General features: G+C 49.0%; 2 protein-coding genes across 4 annotated transcripts in view; one reads left to right on the top strand and one right to left on the bottom strand.

Annotated features, from left to right (window-relative positions):
• The first annotated feature begins 3412 nt into the window (after positions 1 to 3412).
• LOC308665258 (uncharacterized protein) lies at positions 3413 to 10122 on the top strand. Of its 3 annotated transcripts, none has more exons than XM_081323058.1 (4): positions 3413 to 5415; positions 5544 to 5610; positions 6594 to 6701; positions 7851 to 10122. In XM_081323058.1, exons 3-4 carry the CDS (start codon positions 6657 to 6659, stop codon positions 9327 to 9329), a joined length of 1524 nt encoding a protein of 507 aa, XP_081179184.1. In that variant the 5' UTR covers positions 3413 to 5415; positions 5544 to 5610; positions 6594 to 6656; the 3' UTR covers positions 9330 to 10122. The 3 variants fall into 3 exon arrangements, with proteins under 3 accessions (XP_081179184.1, XP_081179186.1, XP_081179185.1); XM_081323060.1 differs by having other exon boundaries at positions 6594 to 6796; positions 7659 to 10120; XM_081323059.1 differs by lacking the exon at positions 3413 to 5415 and having other exon boundaries at positions 5432 to 5610.
• A 1399-nt stretch (positions 10123 to 11521) lies between these two features.
• LRRC24 (leucine rich repeat containing 24) overlaps positions 11522 to 21924 on the bottom strand; it is a 44103-nt gene continuing 33700 nt past the window's right edge. The window contains exons 2-5 of the mRNA XM_081323055.1: positions 17484 to 17655; positions 16445 to 16723; positions 13634 to 13802; positions 11522 to 12682 (exon numbers count right to left, since the gene is read on the bottom strand). Coding sequence (XP_081179181.1) covers positions 11673 to 12682; positions 13634 to 13802; positions 16445 to 16723; positions 17484 to 17645 — 1620 coding nt within the window. The 5' untranslated portion in view covers positions 17646 to 17655 and the 3' untranslated portion in view covers positions 11522 to 11672. The remainder of the gene's footprint in view (positions 12683 to 13633; positions 13803 to 16444; positions 16724 to 17483; positions 17656 to 21924) is intronic.

Genomic DNA, 21924 nt, shown 5'->3' with positions numbered 1-21924 from the left:
GTCGCCCAGCCGGCTTTCAGGCCTAAGGCGGGACTAGAACTCACTGTCTCCTGGTGATTGGCCCAAAGTTACCCAACTGGCTTTCAGGCCTAAGGCAGGACTAGAACTCACCGTCTCCTGGTGATTGGCCCAAAGTCACCGAGCCGGCTTTCATGCCTAAGGTGGAACTAGAACTCACCCTCCCCTGGTGATTGGCCCAAAATCATCCTACCAACTTTCAGGCCTAAGGCGGGACTAGAACTCACCCTCTCCTGGTGATTGGCCCAAAGTCACCCAGCCGGCTTTCATGCCTAAACTGGGACTAGAACTCCCAGTCTCCCAGTCTCTAGCCTGTTGCCTTCACCATTAGATGAAACTGGCTTTCAGAATGAGGCAGTTTTTAGAACCAAAACACTGAATAATGTGAACAGCTTTTCTGCGTTATGCCGCCCCAAAGACTGATGCAATATAATTTGTTTATCATGAGCTGTTACCACTAAGATACAAACATCCCTAGTTTTGTTCAAGAAAGTCCAGCAGGAACATTGAGAATGGTTTGCTGGCTGCTACAACGGATTGCAATTTTGGGGGAAAGACAGACCTGTATTTGTTGCATTTATATCTTGCTTTCCTGCCAGAAGCTCAAGGTGACGTGCAAAAGGATCTCTATTTTTATCCCGGCAACAGCCCTGGAATGGAGATTATCACGTGAAGTGATAGTACCACTCTATCCTGCACTAGTGAGGCCGCACTTGGAATACGGCCTCCAGTTCTGGTCGTCATGATACAAAAAAAGATGTTGAGAATCTGGAAAGGGTGCAGAGAAGAGCATCAAAGATAATTGGGATGCTAGAGGCTAAAACATACGAAGAACAGTTGCAGGAATTGGGTAGGTCTAGTTTAATGAAGAGAAGGGTGAGGGGTAACATGATAGCAACTCTTCCAGTATCTCAGGGGCTGCCCCAAAGAAGAGGGAGTCAAGCTATTCTCCAAAGCGCCCGAAGGCAGGACGAGAAGCAACGGATAGAAACTCATCAAGGAACTTCCGGTGGCGACGCGACGTCAAAAGACAGCCGTTTTCGGGCTGCCCGCTCCGCAGCTGTGTTTTTCCATCGTAAACAGCGCCGATCAGCTGTTTAGCTGGATTTGAAGCCCCCTCCTCGGGAGAAGAGGAGGGGGTGAGGCCCCAGGCAGGGGTTGAGCTCTCCGGGGCCGCCTGAGCTGAGAGCTTGGGCGGCTGAAGGATGAGCCCCCCCCGAAGCCTGGGTTGCTCCGAGCTGCGCAGCGCCTCTGCTCTGGGATTCTTGGAGCAGAGCCAGGCGTTAGCAACCACCCCTGCCAAAAGGAAATACTTTTGATTATCAAGATGCAGGCAGAGCGGTACAGGAGGTCAAGGTGAAGTGGACTCTTTATTTTTACTCTCTAGCTCAATGGATTTTATAGCTTTAAAGTGAAAGTGCGTAATAAGTGAAAGTGGGGGAAGATGGCGGCTAAAACTTCTAAAGCTCTCCGGAATGCGGGGTCTTCCCTGGTGCAAGAGACCTCACTGCAAGCTTTGCTTCCTCCTGCATCTCCCCCGGTATTGACGCTTAAGGATTTACAAGACGTTCTTGGAAAGCATGCACAACTGATGTCTGATATGATGGATGAAAAGTTGAAAAAGCTGGAGGAGAAATTGGAGGAGAAAATGGAGAAATTGGAGAAGAAGATGGAAGAGAAGCTGAGAGCAATGAGGGTGGACATCTTGTCTATGGTTGAATCCGTAGCTGAATGTGTGCAACAGCTGGATGTAAAAGTGGAGGATCTCAGTCAAAAGAACTCTATATTAGAAGCAAAGGTATTAGAAAATGAAGATATAAGGGATAAAATGGACGAAGAATTGAGCCTTGTTCAGTATAATCAGATGCAGTATGAATTAGGGGTTTAAAGGAGAATGGTAAAGAAGATTTAAAGCAGCTGATTTCTGAGGCTCTGGAAGGGGTACTGGGCCAGTCAGCATCTGAAATTGAGGGAAATATGGACAAAGTTTTTCGTGTAAATTCATGGATTGCAAGACAGAGGAAGTTACCCAGAGATGTGGTGGTCTATTTTACAAAGAGAGTAATTAGAGATGAAGTCATTCAAGCTGCTTATGATACTAATTTGGTAGTGGCTGAGCAAGAAGTTTTGGTTTTAAAAGAGATCCCTCCGAAGATCCTAAGGAGAAGGAAAGATTTTGCATTTCTAGTACAGGAACTTAAGAAACGTGATATTAAGTTCAGATGGGAGATTCCAGTTGGGTTGGTGGCGACGCACGAAGGTAAAAGACATCGTTTGGTTACTGTGGCTCAGGCACGTGATTTTTATAGTAATGTGTTAAAAGCAACCCCCCTATCATTTCTGGAAGCTGCAAAAGGATACGGTGTGGGAAAGCTTCAAGATGTTGCAGATAGACAGACAGAGGACAATGGTGTTGGAGGGGATCAAGTCACAGTCTCATCGGTTGCTGCAGGAGGCCAGAAGATGACGCGTGCCGCCCTAAGAAGAGCGAGACGAGAGCAAGAGCAAGACCAGCAGAAAGTTATGGAATCTTCAAAGTGTGCTTACAGTGAAGATGTAGGAGGAGAGCGGTCCAAAGAAGTTTTGGGGGTCATGACAGAGGTGCTCCAAAAGTTTTGGGGCGTTAAGATTGCTGATTAAATTTTTAGATTAGAATGTCAATGGAGTAAATTATTATGGAGGAGAAAGAAAGTTTTTTTTTCTTTTTTTTAATATTTTACACAATTTAAGATTGATGTTATTTGCTTGCTAGAAAAGTATATTAGGGTTATGGACTTAAAGTATGTGCTGAATTAAGAGTGGGTATGTAAGCTCCTAATTAACAATAAGTTGTCTTAGAGATTGCCTAAAATTTTTTTTTTATATATATACTCTTTTTATTTGAACTATTATTTGAACTTAAGGATGATTTGGAACTGTGAGACATTTGGTGTGATACATGCAAGAACTATTTTTAATTATAGTTTAGTTTGGTCGGAGATTATTAAGATTAACAGAGATAAGCGCTTTTGGCGCGTAACTGAGAATTTGTTTGGAAATTAGAGAAAGGTGGGAGAATGCAAATAGCAGGTGAAAGTCTTTTTTTTCTTTTCCTTTTTTTTTTTTTGAAATTACTGGTAATATGAATAAGGACTGGGATTAAGAAAATTTATTTTGAGTAAAGATCTTTTTCTGTTTTCCTCTTTTTCTTTTCTACTTTATTTGTAATATTAATATTAATATTGTTTGTACTCATTTTATATGAGCTAGAGAGAGATAGAATTTATAGTTTATTGTTGATAACATAGGGGTGTTTATGTTTGTTTTTTGATTTTATGCCCTGTATTTAGCTCTGGGAAGTGGGGGGGGGGACGAGGGAGTGGGGGAGAGGGAGAGGGGTGGGGGAGGGGGGGATTAAAGTCAAAATGTATTGTAAAACTTTTTAAATAAAAATAAAAAAAAGAAACTCATCAAGGAGAGAAGCAACCTAGAACTAAGGAGAAACTTCCTGACAGTTAGAACAATTAACCAGTGGAACAACCTGCCTCCAGAAGCTGTGAATGCTCCAACACTGGAAGTTTTTAAAGAGACTTTAGGGGGTTAAAGGTTGGAGTAGAACAGTGGTTCTCAACCTGTGGTCTGCAGACTCCTGGGGGGGGGAATGTGATGACATACAGGGTTCACAAAGAACACATCAAATCTGCAGACGACACCAAGCTGCAAGGAATAGCCAACACTCCAGAGGACAGGCTTAAGATACAGGATCTGGACAGACTTGAACACTGGGCACTATCTAACAAAATGAAATTCAATTGTGAAAAAAGTAAGGTTCTGCATTTAGGCAGGAAAAATCAAATGCACAGGTGGTACCTTGCTCAATAGTAGTAACTGTGAGAGGGATCTCGGAGTCTTAGTAGACAATCACTTCAATATGAGCCAGCCGTGTGCTGCAGCTGCCAAAAAAGCCAACACAGTGCTAGGCTGCATTAACAGAGGGATAGAATCGAGATCACGTGAAGTACTAATACCACTTTACAAGGCCTTGGTAAGGCCACACCTGGAATACTGCATCCAGTTTTGGTCACCACAATGTAAAAAAGATGTCGAGACTCTAGAAAGAGTGCAGAGAAGAGCAACAAAGATGATCAGGGGACTGGAGGCTAAAACATAGGGAATGGTTGCTGGAATTGGGTATGTCCAGTTTAATGAAGAGAAGTACGAGGTGGGACATGATAGTAGTCTTCCAGTATCTCAGGGGCTGCCACAAAGAAGAGGGAGTCAAGCTATTCTCCAAAGCGCCTGATAGCAGGACAAGAAGCAATGGATGGAAACTAATCAAGGAGAGGAGCAACCTGGAAATAAGGAGAAATTTCCTGACAGAACAATTAACCAGTGGAACAACCTGCCTCCAGAATTTGTGAATGCTCTAACACTGGAAGTTTTTAAGAAGAGACTGGACAACCATTTGTCTGAAATGGTACACGGTCTCCTGGCTTGAGCAGGGGGTTGGACTAGATGACCTCCAAGGTCCCTTCCAAATTATTATTATTATTATTATTATTATTATTATTATTATTATTATTATTATTATTATTATTATTATTATTATTATTGTTGTTGTTGTTGTTGTTGTTGTTATTGTTGTTATTGTTGTTATTGTTATTGTTGTTATTGTTATTGTTGTTATTATTATTATTGATTTAATTCTTGAGTTAAGTCTTGGTCTGTGGCCACAAAAGGTATTTAAAGGGAACTCACGGTGAAGAAAAGTTTGAGAACCATTGGACTAGAACAGGGGTCCCCAACCCCCGGTCCGTGGACCAGCACCAGACCGCAACATGCCAGCAACCGGACCGCACAAACAAGCAAAACCCCATCCACGGGATGCAGGCAGCACACAAAACCACGCACCCTCCGGTCCATGAAAAATCCTCTCTCCATGTAACCAGTCCCTGGTGCCCAAAAGGTTGGGGACCTCGGGACTAGAAGACCTCCAAGGTCTGATCCTATGCCAGGGGTAGGCAACTTTGGTTCTTTTATGACTCGTGGACTTCAACTCCCAGAATTCCTGAGCCAGCCATGCTGAGGGGAAAGGGAGAGGTTTCCATATTGAGCCATGCTGGCTCAGGAATTCTGGGAGTTGAAGTCCAGGAGTCATAAAAGAGCCAAGGTTGCCTACCCCTGTCCTACATTGTATCGCACCCTGTGACATCCTACCTGTGAAGCCTACGTTGAAGATGGGTGCTCTTTTCCAAATACCAGCTGTCGCAACGTTCCCCCAGCAACTCAGGCTTGGCTGCGCATAGGCCATGATGCCACAATGGCGGTGACATCACCCCTTGAGGTCACGGGCTGGCCAGAATTCTCGGCCTAAGAAAGAATTGGCTGGAAGGCCTTACAGGCAGAAATAAAAACAGGGTGGGTGTGAGCGTGCCCTGCTGGGACAGATAACGGTGCTAAGTTGGCTTTGCCAATAATGCAGGAAACTTCCGGAGGGCAGGAGCACCGTCCTCTGCCCACTCACCCTCTTCTTTTCTCTTCGCCAGGTCACAGACCAACACGTAGCAACGCAGGCCAACCTTTCAGATATTGGCCACGGAGAAAAACATCCAGGTAGCCCGTCCTGCTGTTTTGCGCTTCCCATCAGTCGGCGCGGCTTTGCTTGTGACGTTTCCAGTAGGTTTGGCTGAAGACAAGGGGTTCGGATCTTAGACTAACCAGGGCTAAACCCTCATTGAAAGAAGTCTCAGCTTCTTTAAGGTGGCTGCTTTCCAAAACTTACCCTACAACCCAAACCCGGTTCGTTTTCCAAAATAGAATGGACAGCCATTTGGGAGGGTACTATAAGGTCTCCCGACCTGAGCAGGGGGTTGGACTAGAAGACCTCCAAGGTCCCTTTCAGCCCTCGGATTCTGTTCGTTTATTTACTTATATTTATCTACGTATGGCACATTGACATCATACTTCAGTAAAAAGGTACGCAGCGACAAAATACAAAACATAGACTATAAGATCTGTAATCTTAAGAGGAAGATTACAAACGTACATCTAACTTTCAAATATATATATATACAGTATTTACTTCATTTGTTGCAATCGGGAAATCAGAGGGATCTCCATTACAGGTAGTCCTCGACGTACGGCCACAACTGAGCCCCAGTTTCCTGTCGCTAAGTGAGACGTTTGTTCAATGAGCTTGGCCCCCTTTTACGACCCTCTCGCCAGAATGAAGTTACGTGAACCACCACAATTGTTAAATTAGTCACACTGTTCTTAAGTGAATCTGGCTTCCTCATGGCCTTCGCCTGTCACAAGGTTCGCAAAAGGGGATCATGTGACCCTGGGATGCTGCGGCCGTTGTAAATATGAGTCAGTCTGCAACCATCTGAACTTTGATCAGGGGACCCTGAGGACGCTGCCAAGGTCGTAAGTGAAAATCAGTCCTAGGTCACCTTTTCCAGTGTTGTCGTAACTTCTAACACTGTAAGTCGAGGACCACTTGCATAGGCTGTTTTGTCACCCTGCCACCATGTTGGATAGTTTGTTTTTCGGTCCCACAGTCACAATTTGATGGGGGTATTTTGTCCCACTTACAGAGGGCGACTGAGAATCTATGAATCTGTGTCAACCCCACATCCCTAACTCAGCTGGTTGTTTGAATGTGTCAAAAAACTCAAGGTGTCACTGACAACTACAGGATCAAGGCATGTCCCGAAGCTCACTCCATCGCAAAGTCGTGGTGCCGTTGTGATTTCTTTGATCCCCTCCTCTGCACAGGCTCCCAATTTCAGCCAGCCAGGTGCCAAAGCCCTCCAACTAGAAGTGGATAACTTAAGAGGTCCCCAACCTTTTGGCCACCAGGGACTGGTTCTGTGGAGAAAGGTTTTTTTTGCAGATCGGAGGGTGTGTGGTTTTGTGTACTGGCTGCATCCTACGGATGATGGGACTTTGCTTGCTTGTGCAGACCGGTTGCGGGCGTGCTGCGTCCTGTTACTGGTCCATGGAGCGGGGATTGGGGACCCTTGGTATAACTTGACAACTCTCTGCGGGACAACTCGACGATTCAGTTTAATAATTTAAAATAGTTTCTAAAAATATTTTAAGTTTTGCAATTCACATTTGATTTTGTCCCTCCTTCGGCATCCTTTCTTTGATATTAGTGTACATTTTGTCCCGCAGCTAGTTGGCTCAGGCAAATTGACCACGGCGAATTGACTGTGGCGAGATGGCTGTGATGAGCTGTCCTAGACCCCCTTTTAACAAATTCTCTGGGTTTTTTCTTTCTTTTTTTTTGCATTCGCTTTTGTTACCTTTCCCTTTAATAAGGGGAACAATTCAGAACATTCCTCCTTCTTATTAAAGGTAAAGGTTCCCCCGCACACGCGTGCTAGTCGTTTCCGACTCTAGGGGCCGGTGCTCATCTCCGTTTCAAAGCCGAAGAGCCAGCGCTTGTCCGAGGACGTCTCCGTGGTCATGTGGCCGGCATGACTAGACGCCAAAGGCGCACGGAACGCTGTTACCTTCCCACCGGAGTGGTCCCTATTTTTCTACTTGCATTTTTACGTGCTTTCGAACTGCTAGGTTGGCAGAAGCTGGGATGAGTAACAGGGCAATCTATAAAGGGGAAGGTGTGATTTCTCCCTTTGTTTTTTTTTCTCCAGTGAAATGAATAAAAGAGAGACTGCTTTGTCACTGAAGCACTTCAAATTAAACCGTAAATCAAATGATCTTCCTTGTCTTGGTGTCAGAATTGGGATCTAGCAGGCCAAGGGGCTTATCTAGAAGCCACATTTGACCCATAGACATCAGTACCTCGTTGCTGACGCCTGCTGTTTCGCCTCCCCCCTCCCCAGATGGAGACGTACGAGGATCACCCCTGGTGCTCCTACAGCCATACAAGTGGGGAAGAGGAGATGACCGATGAAGAAATCCACGGCCGTGACCGGCAGCTGGCCAAGATCAGAGCTCGGAGTAACAGCCGATCCCGCCACCGATCCTCCTTCCTGGTGGATGAGCTTGACATGCTGATGGACAAGGCGGCCACCACCATTCAGGCCACGTGGCGAGGCCACCTGACCCGCAAGCAGCTCATGACGGAGCAGGCTGCGGCCACCACCATCCAGGCCGCTTGGAGGCGATACATCACTCGTGAGTACCATGCTCTGCAACGGCAGCAGGAGCCTTCGGCGCAGGTCTACAGGCACCGAAGAACATCCTCCATTTCCTCCTTTGGGAGGGGAAGAGAATCCTGGGGGTACCCCAGGATGGACAGGGAGAGAGCTGCCCAGATCATTCAGGCGCACTATCGGGGCTACATGACTCGCCAGGCCCTCGCCGAATGCCAGCAGGCAGCCACCACCATCCAAGCTCACTGGCGCGGATACCGTACCCGACGGGACATGGCCCAAGCAGGAAGCCACACTTACCACCCTGGACGTCCACAGAGGACCTACTACAGTCCCCCAAGGTTTCCAACAGGGACCTACTATGGCCATCCCAGCTACATGCCTGGAAGCTCCTCCTGGGTGGGCCCGTACCCCAGGAAACACTGGCGCAAGTGCCTTGTGGGAGACCCTGAGGAGTGGAAAAGCAAGGTGCCACGATCCCCATCCTTCCTGGTCCAACAAGAGGACCCCAAGCCCTCCCAGCCCAAGACCTGTCCGCGCTGCGGGAGGTGCACCAGCATCCGTGTGCTTGTGGGCGTGGGCAAAGGGCCGCCATCAGAATCGGAAGTGGAGGACAGTGAATGCGAAGGGCACGCAAGTATCTCCCCGCCCAGGAATGCCCGAAGGATGTCCTACACCTCCAGGCAGGAGGGACCAGCGTACAGGCAGCCACGCCGTTACGGGCCACGCTTCTCCTATCAGGGGCCTTCAAAAAGCTACCAGGCAGCTGCCGATGAGCAGCCACGGAGGCAGAGTCGGGAACCCAGCACAGTCATCAGCCAGCGTGTGGCCCCCAGCACACAAACCTCCCTACGGCTGACACGGGAGCGCGGCAGCAGCCGGAGTCTCTCCTCCACCAGTGTCCAGCGGCAGCAACTGCAACAGCAAGGCATGCCTTCCCAGGGCACCTCCGACTGGTTGTACGAAAACTACGGTGCCCGCCGGATGGGCGAAGGCCAGAGGCGCGTGTTCAAGACCAGGAAGCAGATGTGGCATGTGGTGCGTGCAGCCACTCTGATCCAGGCCTTCTGGCGGGGCTGGAGGGTCAGGCAAACGTTGCGTCTCCAGGAAGAAGCAGCGATCAAGATCCAATCCGCCTATCGGGGTTACCGAACCAGAGCTTACCTGATGGAGGTGGGAATCCTCAGTGAAGGGGATCCGGATTAAAACATGCTCAGGGGACTGGTCCTCTTGGAACTGGGAGGGGGGGGAAGAGGCGGCTCAAAGGAGAACACCCATTTCAGCCTCTGTCTCCCGGCCTCCTCGAACAAGGATGCTTGCATTTTAATAAATTGAGCCTAATTATGAATGCTTCTCAAGTTTTGCTTATAGGAAGTCCTTCACTTTGTTTAGTGACCACCTGAAGTTAAAATGGCACTAACACAATGGCTTAGGGCTGCTTTTCACACCTACAGCCGTTGCCGCATCCGTGTGGTCACCGTGTTCAAAATTTGGACGCTTGGCAACTGATGTGCACTTACGACAGGTTGCAGTGTCCCTGGGTCATCCCTTTTTTACGGCGTTCCGGCAAGCAAAGTCCATGGGGAATCCTGTTACTCACTTAACAACTGTGGCAAGAAAGGTTGCAAAACGACTCTCTCGCTTAGCCATAGGAAAGAACAAAAAGGTAGCGGAACGATAAAATAAACAATGAAAGAGAATAAACGAGAAATACAACAATACGATTACCCAAAAAAAAGAGAGAAACATGTTGAGCAGCAAAATCATTTGGGCTGCAATTTGTTTAATGATTTAAAATTTCATGCTCCAATGTTTGTACCTGTTTTTAGCGTATATGTAAGCCAGCCAGAGTCATTTGACAGTGAGACGAGTGACGTATAAATGTAATAAAATGAATAAACTATGTTGGTTAGAGAGATGCCACCACATAAGTAGACACCTTCCCAGCATCCATGCCCGTGCAGCCCAACGGCAAGAAAACGTTTCAGTCAGCAGGAATCCTTCAGCAAAATCAAGATTCTCTTCCCCATTATCCCCTGCCCCGTTCCCTAAAAGAAGACAACACAGCCTCAACACCAAGGAGACGCTGGTTATATTTTATTGGCTTCTTTGCTTGGGGAAAAAACCTCGCACGCAGCCATTTTGTTCCTGGCGCAACTACACTGCTATGCTGTTGTCTGTGCTTTGGGGGCACAGCTGATTTCATGGTTTGGGGTTAGGTGGGGAGAAGGAGCCGTCACATTAACACTGGCAGAGCAGCGTACAAGTAATCCTTGACCTAACAACCATTCATTTAGTAGCCATTCAAAGTTACAATAGCACTGAAAAAGTGACTTATGAGGGGTTTTCACACTAACCACCGTTGTAGCTTTGCCCCGGTCACGTGATCAAAATTCTGACACATGGCAACGGAGTCACATTTATGACGGTCATCGTGTCCCGGGCTCAAGTGATCACATTTTGTGACCTTCTGACAAGCTAAAGTCAATGGGGAAGCCAGTGAGTCATTAACAACGGTGGCAAGCAAGTTTACAAAATGGGGGCAAAAACTACTTAAGAACTGTCCTGCTTAGCCACAGAAATTTTGGGCTCAACTGTGGTCATAAGTCAAGGACCGAACGCCTGTAAGGTGGAGGTAAGGAGTGTTTTTTTCCGTTCATTCTACAAATGCCGCTGTGCAGCTCAGGACTGTGACATTATTTTTATCCTTTTAAAACAAAATGACAGGCAAGCCCCCTCCAAAAAACCTGAGCGTCCCACTCAGCCTGCGTGAGGGACTGTAAACGTCGTTCCATCGTCACTGAAGTCTTGGTCAAATTTGCTCAGTTTGGGTCAAATTTGCACAGTGAACCTCTTATTCAGCCTTCGGTGAGTTTTTTCCCCGAGCTGCACTTTCTCTGCTGACTGTGACCAAAAGCTTTGTGCGCAAGGTCCTTACGTCCAGTTGCAGAATGCCCGGGGAGGGTCACAACTGATGGCTGGGGAAAGTTCAGGGGTCAAAACCCATTGCTGTCCATCAGCCGTCCTATCACGCTTTTGACAGGTCTATCATTTGAAGATGTCCAGCCTGGTGGGTAAGGTGCCTCCAAGTCTTGTGTCTTGAGGAACAACCTCGGGAGGAGGAAGAGGAGGTGGTGGTGTGGATTCCTCTTTTGCTTGTGAGCGTCCTGGAGGAATCTGATGGATCACAGTGAGAAGCAAAATGCTGGCCTAAGGTGACTTTTCTAGCAAAGCTATTCTGGTGTCCTACGCTTTCAGATTTGAAGGTGAACTTGAAGGACCCCCGTGAATTGCTCCACGACCTTTCCAGAGAACATTGGACAGCGGGATGGGGATGATCAACACGGTGAGGGCCAAACATGACCCAGGAGTAACCACAGGGTGATGGCTCTCGTTGAACATACACGAGTCCTCTCTGCAACCTGTGGGATGGTCCACCCCCACAGGTTCCTCCACTGAAGGCCCCAGACAATGGTAGGAGGAGGTCAAGAAAACAGCTCCATTGGGGAGGGGGAGGGTGTCCATTCACCCCAACTTCCATAGCTCCACTCAGCAGTGGATTTCGTACGCTATCTGAGGCTGGAGCATTACTCCCTGGTTGGAGAAGACCTCGCTGCCTTCTTGGGGACCCTCCTCTTCTCCTTCCAGAGTCTGAGTCGCTTGGTCTTGCAGCTGCTCCGGGAAGACCCCTGCCAGGCCTTCGGGGTCCTTATAGGTGGCAAAGAGGGGCTTGTTGCGGTCGATCACAAACATTTCGTGGCCCCTCTCGTCTCGGTACTCCTCCAGCTGCGCGAAAGTGGTGGGCCCGTCGGAGTAGTCGTTGACGTACAAAATGTTCTCCTCCTTCTTCGCCTTTTTCCGCTTGCGGTGTTTCCGGTAGATCATGATCACCAACAGAAGGGCCACCAGGGCCAGCAGGGAGATGGCCACAGCAATGGCCGTCTGCGTGGCCATGCCCAGGGCGTGGAAGTCCATGCTCTCCATGTCGTACAGGGGCTCCTGGCTGATGTCTACCGACGCCGGGTAGCCCTGCGATTGCTGCTGGTGCTGCGAGAGGTTGACCATGAGGTGGAAGACCACGCGGGCCATCCCGCCGGGATTGGAGGCCTCGCATTCGTATTTCCCGGCATGGGACACCGTCACGTTGTTAAGGAACAGCATCCCGCTGCCGGTGTCCGACTGCTCAAAGCGCTCCCCGACGCTGCGCTCTCTCAGCTCAAAGCTTCCACTGGGCAGCCGGGTCCGGCTTCCCCTGGAGCCCCCGGCCCGCCAGTGGGCCAGTTTACGCCAGGTCACGAGTGGCTGTGGGTAGCCCGAGGCCTGACAGGAGATGCGCAGGTCGTCGCCCAGCCGGGCCATGACTTCGAGCGGCTGCACTTGTACGACCGGAGGGATGCAGATCAAGCTGTTGCCGGAAACCTCTGCTAGGCTTTGGTAGGCCAGGCGTGGTGGCTCCGAACACTCGATCTTCTTGTCCAGGGGGCTCAGAAGCCTCTGGCCTTCCTCGCGGATCCAGCTGCTGAGCCAGTGCAGAGCGCAGTCGCACCGCCATGGATTCTCTGCCGGGGGAAAAAAAACCAGGATCCTGTCAATCATAGTTCACTGCAGGTCTTTCAAGAGAAGGCTGGGCCGCCACTTGTCTGGAACGGTATAAGGCAGGGGTAGGCAACCTCGGCTCCTTCATGACTTGTGGACTTCAACTCCCAGAATTCCTGAGCCAGCATGGCTCAACTAGGAAACCTCTTCTTTTTCCCTCAGCACGGCTGGCTCAGGAATTCTGGGAGTTGAAGTCCATGAGTCATAAAAGAGCCGAGGTGGCCTAGCCCTGAGCTATGGAGTTGCTCTCTAAGCTTGCTTGTTTCCTTCCTTTCTCCCTCCCTCCCCTCCCTTCTTTGTCCTTGGTGCTCTCCGACCTTAGTTGTTTGCTTGCAGATGTTTCATTAGCCAACTAGGTAACACCATCAGTGGTCTTCCTCCCTCCCTCCCTCCCTCCCCTTCCCTTCCCTATCCATCCATCCTTGTGATCTCTGAGCTTGGTGGTTTTCTTGCAGACGTTTCATTACCCAACTAGATAACGTCATCATTGACACTTATTCTCTCACTGGCAGTTCAGTCCCATCTCTTACGCAACTGAAAGCCGTTGTGACATTAACCCTAACCCTACCCCTGAAAGCCTGACAACTACAATTCTGGGGAGCTACCAAGAGTTCTTTGATCAGCCTCCTAGGCTTTCGGTCCAGCTCGATTGTCTTGCTAAAGCTGAGTCCGATTGCTGGGTTAGACCCGAACACTATCATGCCGGGGCCCCGCTCCCCAAAATCCACGAAGCCAGGTCTTCCCACCCTGTACGGTCCCTGCCGTGACGGAACATTGACTGGGTCCAAGTTCTCAGAGGTTCCGGACTTCTTCCTACCGACGATCTCCACGCCTGACTCAAGGGCTTCTCTTTGCCCCAGCTTTTCTTTCACGCAGGAGAAAGGAAGGACTTCCCAAGGTCCCCTTGGACACACCTGTCAGCCTCAGCACTTGCAGACTGATGAGGGGCCTCAAAGTCACCCGGCTGATGGTGCGCAGGTTGTTCTTGCTGAGGTCCAGCAGGGCTAGCGAGGTCAGCCCGGTCAGCGCCTGCTCCTCCAGGATCTCAATGCTATTCTCTTGCAGGTGAAGTTCCTGCAGCCTCTGCAGAGGGAAAGCAAGAGCAGAGCTTCAGACTGAGCAGAAAAACCTCCAGCTGTCCCAGTCCTGACGCTGTGTGTCTTCAAACAGGGCTCTCCAAACCTGACCACTCTGGGCCTTGTGGACGTCAACTCCCCAGAATTCCCCAGACAGCGTTCTGGGAGTTGAAGTCCACAATATCTTAAAAGTGGCCAAGTTTGGAGAGCCCTGTCTTAGAACATAGAACTATAGGGCTGGAAAGGACCTTTGAGGTCATCTAGTCCAACCCCCTGCTGAAGCAGGAGACCCTAGACCAGGGGTAGGCAACTTTGGCTCTTTTATGACTGGTGGACTTCAACTCCCAGAATTCCTGAGCCAGCATGGCTCAGCTTGGAAACCTCTCCCTTTCCCCTCAGCACGGCTGGCTCAGGAATTCTGGGAGTTGAAGTCCACCAGTCATAAAGCGGCCTAGGCCAGGGGTAGGCAACCTTGGCTCTTTTATGACTGGTGGACTTCAACTCCCAGAATTCCTGAGCCAGCATGGCTCAGCTTGGAAACCTCTCCCTTTCCCCTCAGCACGGCTGGCTCAGGAATCCTGGGAGTTAAAGTCCACTAGTCATAAAGCGGCCTAGGCCTAGGCCAGGGGTAGGCAACCTCGGCCCTTTTATGACTCGTGGACTTCAACTCCCAGAATTCCTAAGCCAGCATGGCTCAGCTTGGAAACCTCTCCCTATCTCCTCAGCGTGGCTGGCTCAGGAATTCTGGGAGTTGAAGTCCACAAGTCAAAAAGCGGCCTAGGCCAGGGGTAGGCAACCTTGGCTCTTTTATGACTGGTGGACTTCAACTCCCAGAATTCCTGAGCCAGCGTGGCTCAGCTTGGAAACCTCTCCCTTTCCCCTCAGCACGGCTGGCTCAGGAATTCTGGGAGTTGAAGTCCATGAGTCATAAAGGAACCGAGGTGGCCTATCCCTGCCCTACTAGACCATTCTGGGTAAATGGTTCTCCATTTCTTTCTTAAAAGCCTCCAGTGTCGGAGCACCCATAACGTCTGAAGGCAAATGGTTCCACTGATTGATTGTTCTAATTGTCAGGAAAAGTTCTCTTTATTTCTAGGCTTGTTCTCTCCTTGATACGTTTCCATCCGTTGCTTCTTGTCCTGCCTTCAGGTGCTTTGGAGAACAGCTTGACTCCCTCTTCTTTGGGGCAGCCCCTGAGATACTGGAGCATTGCTATCATGTCACCCCTGGTCCTTCTCCTCACTAGACTAGCCGTGCCCAGTTCCTGCAACCGTTCTTCATCTGTTTTAGCGTCCATTCCCCTCATCATCTTTGTTGCTCTTCTCTGCCCTTTTTCTAGCATCTCAATATCTTTTATTATATTGTGGAAATCAAAATGGGATGCAATATTCCACGTGTGGCTTCACCAGCCCAGTATAAAACAGCATAAAGGAACGTAGCCCATTAGGGTCTATTGAATGTTGATTTATACAATAGAAGGCTTAGTTCAATGCATAAACCTAAACTCGGCCTCAGTTCCCCAAAACAGGGATTATAAATTGATCAAGGAGAGATTCAACCTGGAAATAAGGAGAAATTTCCTGGCAGTGTCAACCAATGGAACAGAAGTTGCCTTCAGAAGAAGCTTCATCCCTGGAGGCTTTCAAGAAGTGACTGGGCTGCCTTCTGTCAGAAATGGTGTAGGGTCTCCCGCTTGGGTGGGGGTTGGACTAGATGACCTCCAAGATCCCTTCCAACTCTGTGATTCAATAATAATAATAATAATAATAATAATAATAATAATAATAATAATAATAATAATAATAATAAAGTTGGAAGGGACCTTGGAGGTCCAACCCCCTGCTCAGGCAGGAAACCCTATACCATTTCAGACAAATGGCTGTCCAGTCTCTTCTTAAAAACCTCCAGTGTTGGAGCATTCACAGCTTCTGGAGGCAGGTTGTTCCACTGGTTAATTGTTCTCACTGTCAGGAAGTTTCTCCTTATTTCCAGGTTGCTTCTCTCCTTGACTAGTTTCCATCGGTTGCTTCTGGTCCTGCCTTCAGGCGCTTTGGAGAACAGCTTGACTCCCTCTTCTTTGGGGCAGCCCCTGAGATACTGGAACACTGCCATCATGTCCCCCCTCGTCCTTCTCTTCGTTAAACTGGACATTCCCAATTCCAGCAGCCGTTCCTTATAATTCTAACTCTAATTAATTCTAATTCTTATTCTAATTCTAGTAATTCTAATTCTAATAATTCTAATTCTAATAATTGTAATTCTAATTCTAACCCTAATTCTGATTATAATTTTAATTTTAATTCTAATTCCAATTCTAATTCTAATAATTCTAATTCTAATTCTAATTCTAATAATTCTAATTCTAATTCTAATAATTCTAATTCTAATAATTCTAATTCTGATTCTAATAATTCTAATTCTAATAATTCTAATTCTAATAACTCTAATTCTAATTCTAATACTAACCCTAATTCTAATTCTAATTATTCTAATTCTAATTCTAACCCTGATTCTAATTCCAATTCCAATTCTGATTCCAATTCTAATTCTAATTCCAATTCTAATCGCCATGTGCTGCCTTTAGTGGAGGCTGGAGAATCTCCAGCCTCTTCCCCCCCCCCCGCCCCCGGGACCCCCAGGGAGCCTCACCTCCAAGTCGCAAAAGGTGAAATCCGGCAGGCGGGTGATCTGGTTGCCCGAGAGGTAAAGGACTCGTAGGTGCTCCAGACCCTTGAAGATGCTGCTGTTGATCAGATGGATGCGGTTGCCGTTCAGCGCCAGCTCCAGCAGCCGGTTCTGGTGGTGGAAGGCGCCGGGCTCCAGGGCGGAAATGGTGTTGTTCTGCATGTAGAGGTACTGGAGATCCAGGAGAGAGGCCAGCTCTTGTTGCCGGATCTGGGTGATGCTGTTGTCCTGCAGGAAAATGGTCTGCCAAGCCGGGGTGGGGGGAAGGGGGGGGAGACAAAGCCCAGATTCAGTAAAATGGTGGCACACAGGTCCTTTGTTACACAAATTACAGCCTGGGGTGCCTGGTGCCCTCTGAGCTGGGTGGTTTCCTTGCAGGCGTTTCGTTACCTAACTAGGGAACATCATCAGTGGAAGAAGGGAGGGGGGTTGGGGAGGAGGAAAAAGGGAGGAGGAGGAGGAGGAGGAGGAGGAGGAGGAGGAGGAGGAGGAAGAGGAGGAGGAGGAGGAGGAAAGGACTGTGGGGTCCTTGGTGCTCTCTGAGCTTGGTGGTGTTTCTTGCAGATGTTTCAAGACCCAACTTGGTAACATCATCAGGGCCAGAAGGGAGTGGGGTTTGCAGAGAGGAGGAGGAGGAGGAGGAGGAGGAGGAGGAGGAGGAGGACTGTGGGGTCCCTGGTGCTCTCTGAGCTGGGTGGTTTCCTTGCAGAGATTTCATGAGGCAGCCAGGTAGCATCCTCAGTGCTAGAAGGAATGGGGTTTAGGGAGAGGAGGAGGAGGAGGAGAGCTGTGGGGTCCTTCTCCCCGTGCTAAGGGTCTTCTCCTCTTGGGCGGCTCCTTAGCTGTCTTGAGAGTCATTGAAGCTCTACACTCATTTGCCATTTGGTCAGAACTGAGGAAGCCTCTTGGGTGAGAAGCCGCCTTGGAAAAGCTGCTTCGGGAGGGACTGAAGAACCTCACCCTGCCGGTGGGGGAAGAGGAGGGGGGGCACTGGTGGCCTCACCTGGGTGGCGGGGGAGATGCCCCCTGGAATGTCCTTCAGCCCCAAAGAGCCACACTCCACCGTCAGGCTGTAGCAGCGGCAAGGCACAGGGCAGACGTGCGCCTGGAACACCAGGAGCCCGAGCAGCAGGAGGCAGACCAGTGGGGCCTTCGCCGGGGCCATCCTAGACCAGCTGCAGGAAAGAGAGAGGGAGAGACCAAGGGGGAGGAGGGAGGGAGGGGGGAGAGGGAGAGGGAGGGAGAGGGAGGAAGAGAAAGAGAGGGGGAGGGAGAGAAAGAGGGGGAGAGGGAGGGAGGGGGGAGGGAGGGAGAGGAGGAAGGAAAAGAAAGAGGGAGGGAGAGAGGGAGAGGGAGGAAGAGAAAGAGAGGGAGGGAGAGAAAGAGAGGGAGGGAGAGAAAGAGAGGGAGAGGGAGAGAAAGAGGGAGGGAGAGAAAGAGGGGAGAGGGAGGGAGAGGAGGAAGGGAGAGAAAGAGGGAGGGAGAGAGGGAGAGGGAGAGAGGAAGAGAAAGAGAGGGAGAGAAAGGGAGGGAGAGAAAGAGGGAGGGAGAGAGGGAGAGGGAGGAAGAGAAAGAGGGAGGGAGAGAAAGAGAGGGAGGGAGAGAGGGAGAGGGAGAGAAAGAGGGAGGGAGAGAAAGAGGGGGGAGAGGGAGGGAGAGGAGGAAGGGAAAGAAAGAGGGAGGGAGGGAGAGGGAGAGGGAGGAAGAGAAAGAGGGAGGGAGAGAAAGAGAGGGAGGGAGAGAACGAGAGGGAGAGGGAGAGAAAGAGGGAGGGAGAGAAAGAGGGGAGAGGGAGGGAGAGGGGAGAGGGAGGGAGAGGAGGAAGGGAGAGAAAGAGGCAGGGAGAGAGGGAGAGGGAGAGAGGAAGAGAAAGAGAGGGAGAGAAAGGGAGGGAGAGAAAGAGGGAGGGAGAGGGAGAGGGAGGAAGAGAAAGAGGGAGGGAGAGAAAGAGAGGGAGGGAGAGAAAGAGAGGGAGAGGGAGAGGGAGAGAAAGAGGGAGGGAGAGAAAGAGGGGAGAGGGAGGGAGAGGGGAGAGGGAGGGAGAGGAGGAAGGGAGAGAAAGAGGCAGGGAGAGAGGGAGAGGGAGAGAGGAAGAGAAAGAGAGGGAGAGAAAGGGAGGGAGAGAGGGAGAGGGAGGAAGAGAAAGAGGGAGGGAGAGAAAGAGGGGGAGAGGGAGGGAGAGGAGGAAGGGAGAGAAAGAGGGAGGGAGAGAGGGAGAGAGAGAGAATTGCAAAAGGGCTCCCAACACTGGAGAGATTGAGGCAGGTCACCCCAAGATGGCCGGATGGGACCCTTTGGCAGTCTGGTGATGACGAGGATCATTAACATGATCTCAAGAGTGCCCAACTGGGCACTTTCTACAGGTAGTCTTTGATTTCAACCCCATCCTGTCGTGTACAGGTAGCCCTCAACGTTCAACCACAATTGAGCCCAACGTTTATGTTGCTAAGCGAGACAGTTGTTAAACGAGTTTTGTCCCGTTTTACGACTTTTCTTGCAGTCGTTAAGTGAATCACTGCAGTTGTTAAGTTAGTAACAATAGTTCTTCAGTGAACCCAGCTTCCCTGTGGACTTTGTCAGCAGGTGCCAAAAGGGGGATCATGTGAGCCCGGGGACACTGCGACTGTCATAAATACGAGTCATTTGCCAATCGTCTGAATTTTGATCACACCTCCACGAGGATGATATAATGGTCATAAGTGTGAAACATGGTCATAAGTCACTTTGAATTGTCACTAAGCGAATTATTATAAGTCAAGGACTACCTGCACAGGTAGTCCTCAACTTACGACCATTTTTTTTAGTGACCATTTGAAATTACAACGGCACTGGGAAAAAGGGACCAAGGACTGTTTTTCACACTTAACGGCCGTCACAGCACCCTCGTGGACTTGTGCAACTGGCAGGTGCTAAGGACTGTTGCGGCACTCTGGGATCACGTGATCCACCACTTGTAACCTTCCAAGCCGGCTTCCAACAAGCCAAGTTAACGGGGGAAGCCGGATTCGCTTGACGACCGTATGATTCACTTAATAACTTCAGTGTTTCGCTTGACAACTGTGGCAAAAAGGTCGCAACTGGGAACAAACAGCTGCCTGGTGTAGCCATGGAAATGTTGGACTCAGGAGTCCTGGGTGCTCTCTGAGCTGGCTTGTTTTTTTTGCAGGCATTTCATGACCCAACTAGGTAGCATCATCAGTGCTACAATGGAGTGCTCTTTGCTGTCAGCTCTAGGGGCCGGTGCTCATCTCCGTTTCAAAGCCGAAGAGCCAGCGCTTGTCCGAGGACGTCTCCGTGGTCATATGGCCGGCATGACTAGATGCCAAAGGCGCACGGAACGCTGTTCCCTTCCCACCGGAGCGGTCCCTATTTTTCTACTTGCATTTTTACGTGCTTTCGAACTGCTAGGTTGGCAGGAGCTGGGACGAGTAACAGGCGCTCACTCTGCTACGCGGCACTCGGGATTCGACCCGCCAAACTGCCGACCTTCTGATCGACAAGCTCAGCGTCCTAACCCACTGAGCCACCGCGTCCCTGTCAGTTTATATAGTGGTGCATATATTTGCCTGTCTGGCGGGGGGGGGGGGCAGTAGGGAATTTATACAAGCCCAGCTCATCAGCCATCAATGGATACATAGACATTAACAACATCTATTTATATTATAGAATTTGGAAGAATATAACAAAAGATATTTTTCTAATAACTAGGACCTCAGAGTCCTAGTGGACAATCACTTAAACATGAGCCAGCCGTGTGCTGCAGCTGCCAAAAAAGCCAACACAGTGCTAGGCTGCATTAACAGAGGGATAGAATCAAGATCACGTGAAGTATTAATACCACTTTACAATGCCTTGGTAAGGCCACACCTGGAATACTGCATCCAGTTTTGGTCACCACGATGTAAAAAAGATGTTGAGACTCTAGAAAGAGTACAGAGAAGAGCAACAAAGAGGATCGGGGGACTGGAGGTTAAAACATATAGGGAACGGTTGCTGGAATTGGGTATGTCTAGTTTAATGAAGAGAAGGACGAGGGGTGACATGATAGCAGTGTTCCAGTATCTGAGGGGCTGCCCCAAAGAAGAGGGAGTCAAGCTGTTCTCCAAAGCGCCTGAAGGCAGGACAAGAAGCAACGGATGGAAACTCATCAAGGAGGAGAAGCAACCTAGAACTAAGGAGAAACTTCCTGACAGTTAGAACAATTAACCGGTGGAACAACCTGCCTCCAGAAGTGGTGAATGCTCCAACACTGGAGGTTTTTAAGAAGCGACTGGACAGCCATTTGTCCGAAATGGTATAGGCTTTCCTGCCTGAGCAGGGGGTTGGACTAGATGACCTCCAAGGTCCCTTCCAAATTATTATTATTATTATTATTATTATTATTATTATTATTATTATTATTATTATTATTATTATTATTATTATGGTGATGGATAGAATTTACTTGTAAAAAATAAGAATGTATTGAAATGAACAATGTAAGCACTGTAGACAGGATAATTACTTTTTAATGAAATAGGGAAATGTGGGTTACCCAAAAATTAAGTTTTCTTTTATATATTACAGGCTATTCTAGAATATTCTATTGCAATTAGGTAAAACTTAGAAACAGGACATGGATATGCCTAAGTGAAAATGTATTGAAATTTCTTCTAACGGATTATGTCACAATTAGAAATGTATTACTTCGGTTAATTTGATTATGTTATAACTAAGAGAATCGAAGAGGGAATCTTTGTTGACGTAACTTGATTACCCAACCACCGTATTGCTTCATAAATACCTAAATGTAAAATTAAAAAATTAATAAAACTTGTACAACCCCCCCCCCTCAACAACATCTATAGACTACGCAGAAAAGACAATCCTCCTCCTCCTCCTCCTCTCCACAAACCCCCCTCCCTTCTAGCACAGATGAGGTTCCCTAGTTGGGTCATGAAACATTTGCAAGAAAACCACCAAGATTAGACAGCAACAAGGACCTTACAGTCCTCCTCCTCCTCCTCCTCCTCCTCCTCCTCCACTCCAAACACCCCCTCCCATCTAGCATGGATGATGTTACCTAGTTGGGTCATGAAACGTCTGCAAGAAAACCACCCAGCTCAGACAGCACCAAGGACCCCACAGTCATTCTCCTCCTCCTCCTCCTCCTCCTCCTCCTCCTCCTCTCCAAACACCCCCTCCCATCTAGCATGGATGATGTTACCTAGTTGGGTCATGAAACGTCTGCAAGCAAAAAAAACCCACCAAGCTCAGAGGACTCCACAAGCACCAAGAAAAGCAATATTTTCATTTACTGCCCTACGGGCACCGACCTGGGCTCCCTCTGCCTCAGTTTCCCCACTTTAAAGCTCGAGTAACACGAGGCTTCCCGAAGGACTTCCCGTGGAGTTCAGAGGCTCTAAAGACCAAACGGCAAGCAGGGCACTTGGTCGCCCTTGCAA

This window comes from Vipera berus, assembly GCF_964194415.1.
Source record: "Vipera berus genome assembly, chromosome: 3".
Classification (NCBI taxonomy): Eukaryota; Metazoa; Chordata; class Lepidosauria; order Squamata; family Viperidae; genus Vipera; species Vipera berus.
This window is presented reverse-complemented; position numbering and strand designations above follow the sequence as displayed.

Coding starts and splice junctions, on each gene's coding strand:
- LOC308665258 (XM_081323058.1), top strand. CDS start 6,657: ATGTGTCAAAAAACTCAAGGTGTCACTGACAACTACAGGATCAAG. Junction 6,702..7,850: donor CTGACAACTACAGGATCAAG/GCATGTCCCGAA, acceptor CCCCCTCCCCAG/ATGGAGACGTACGAGGATCA.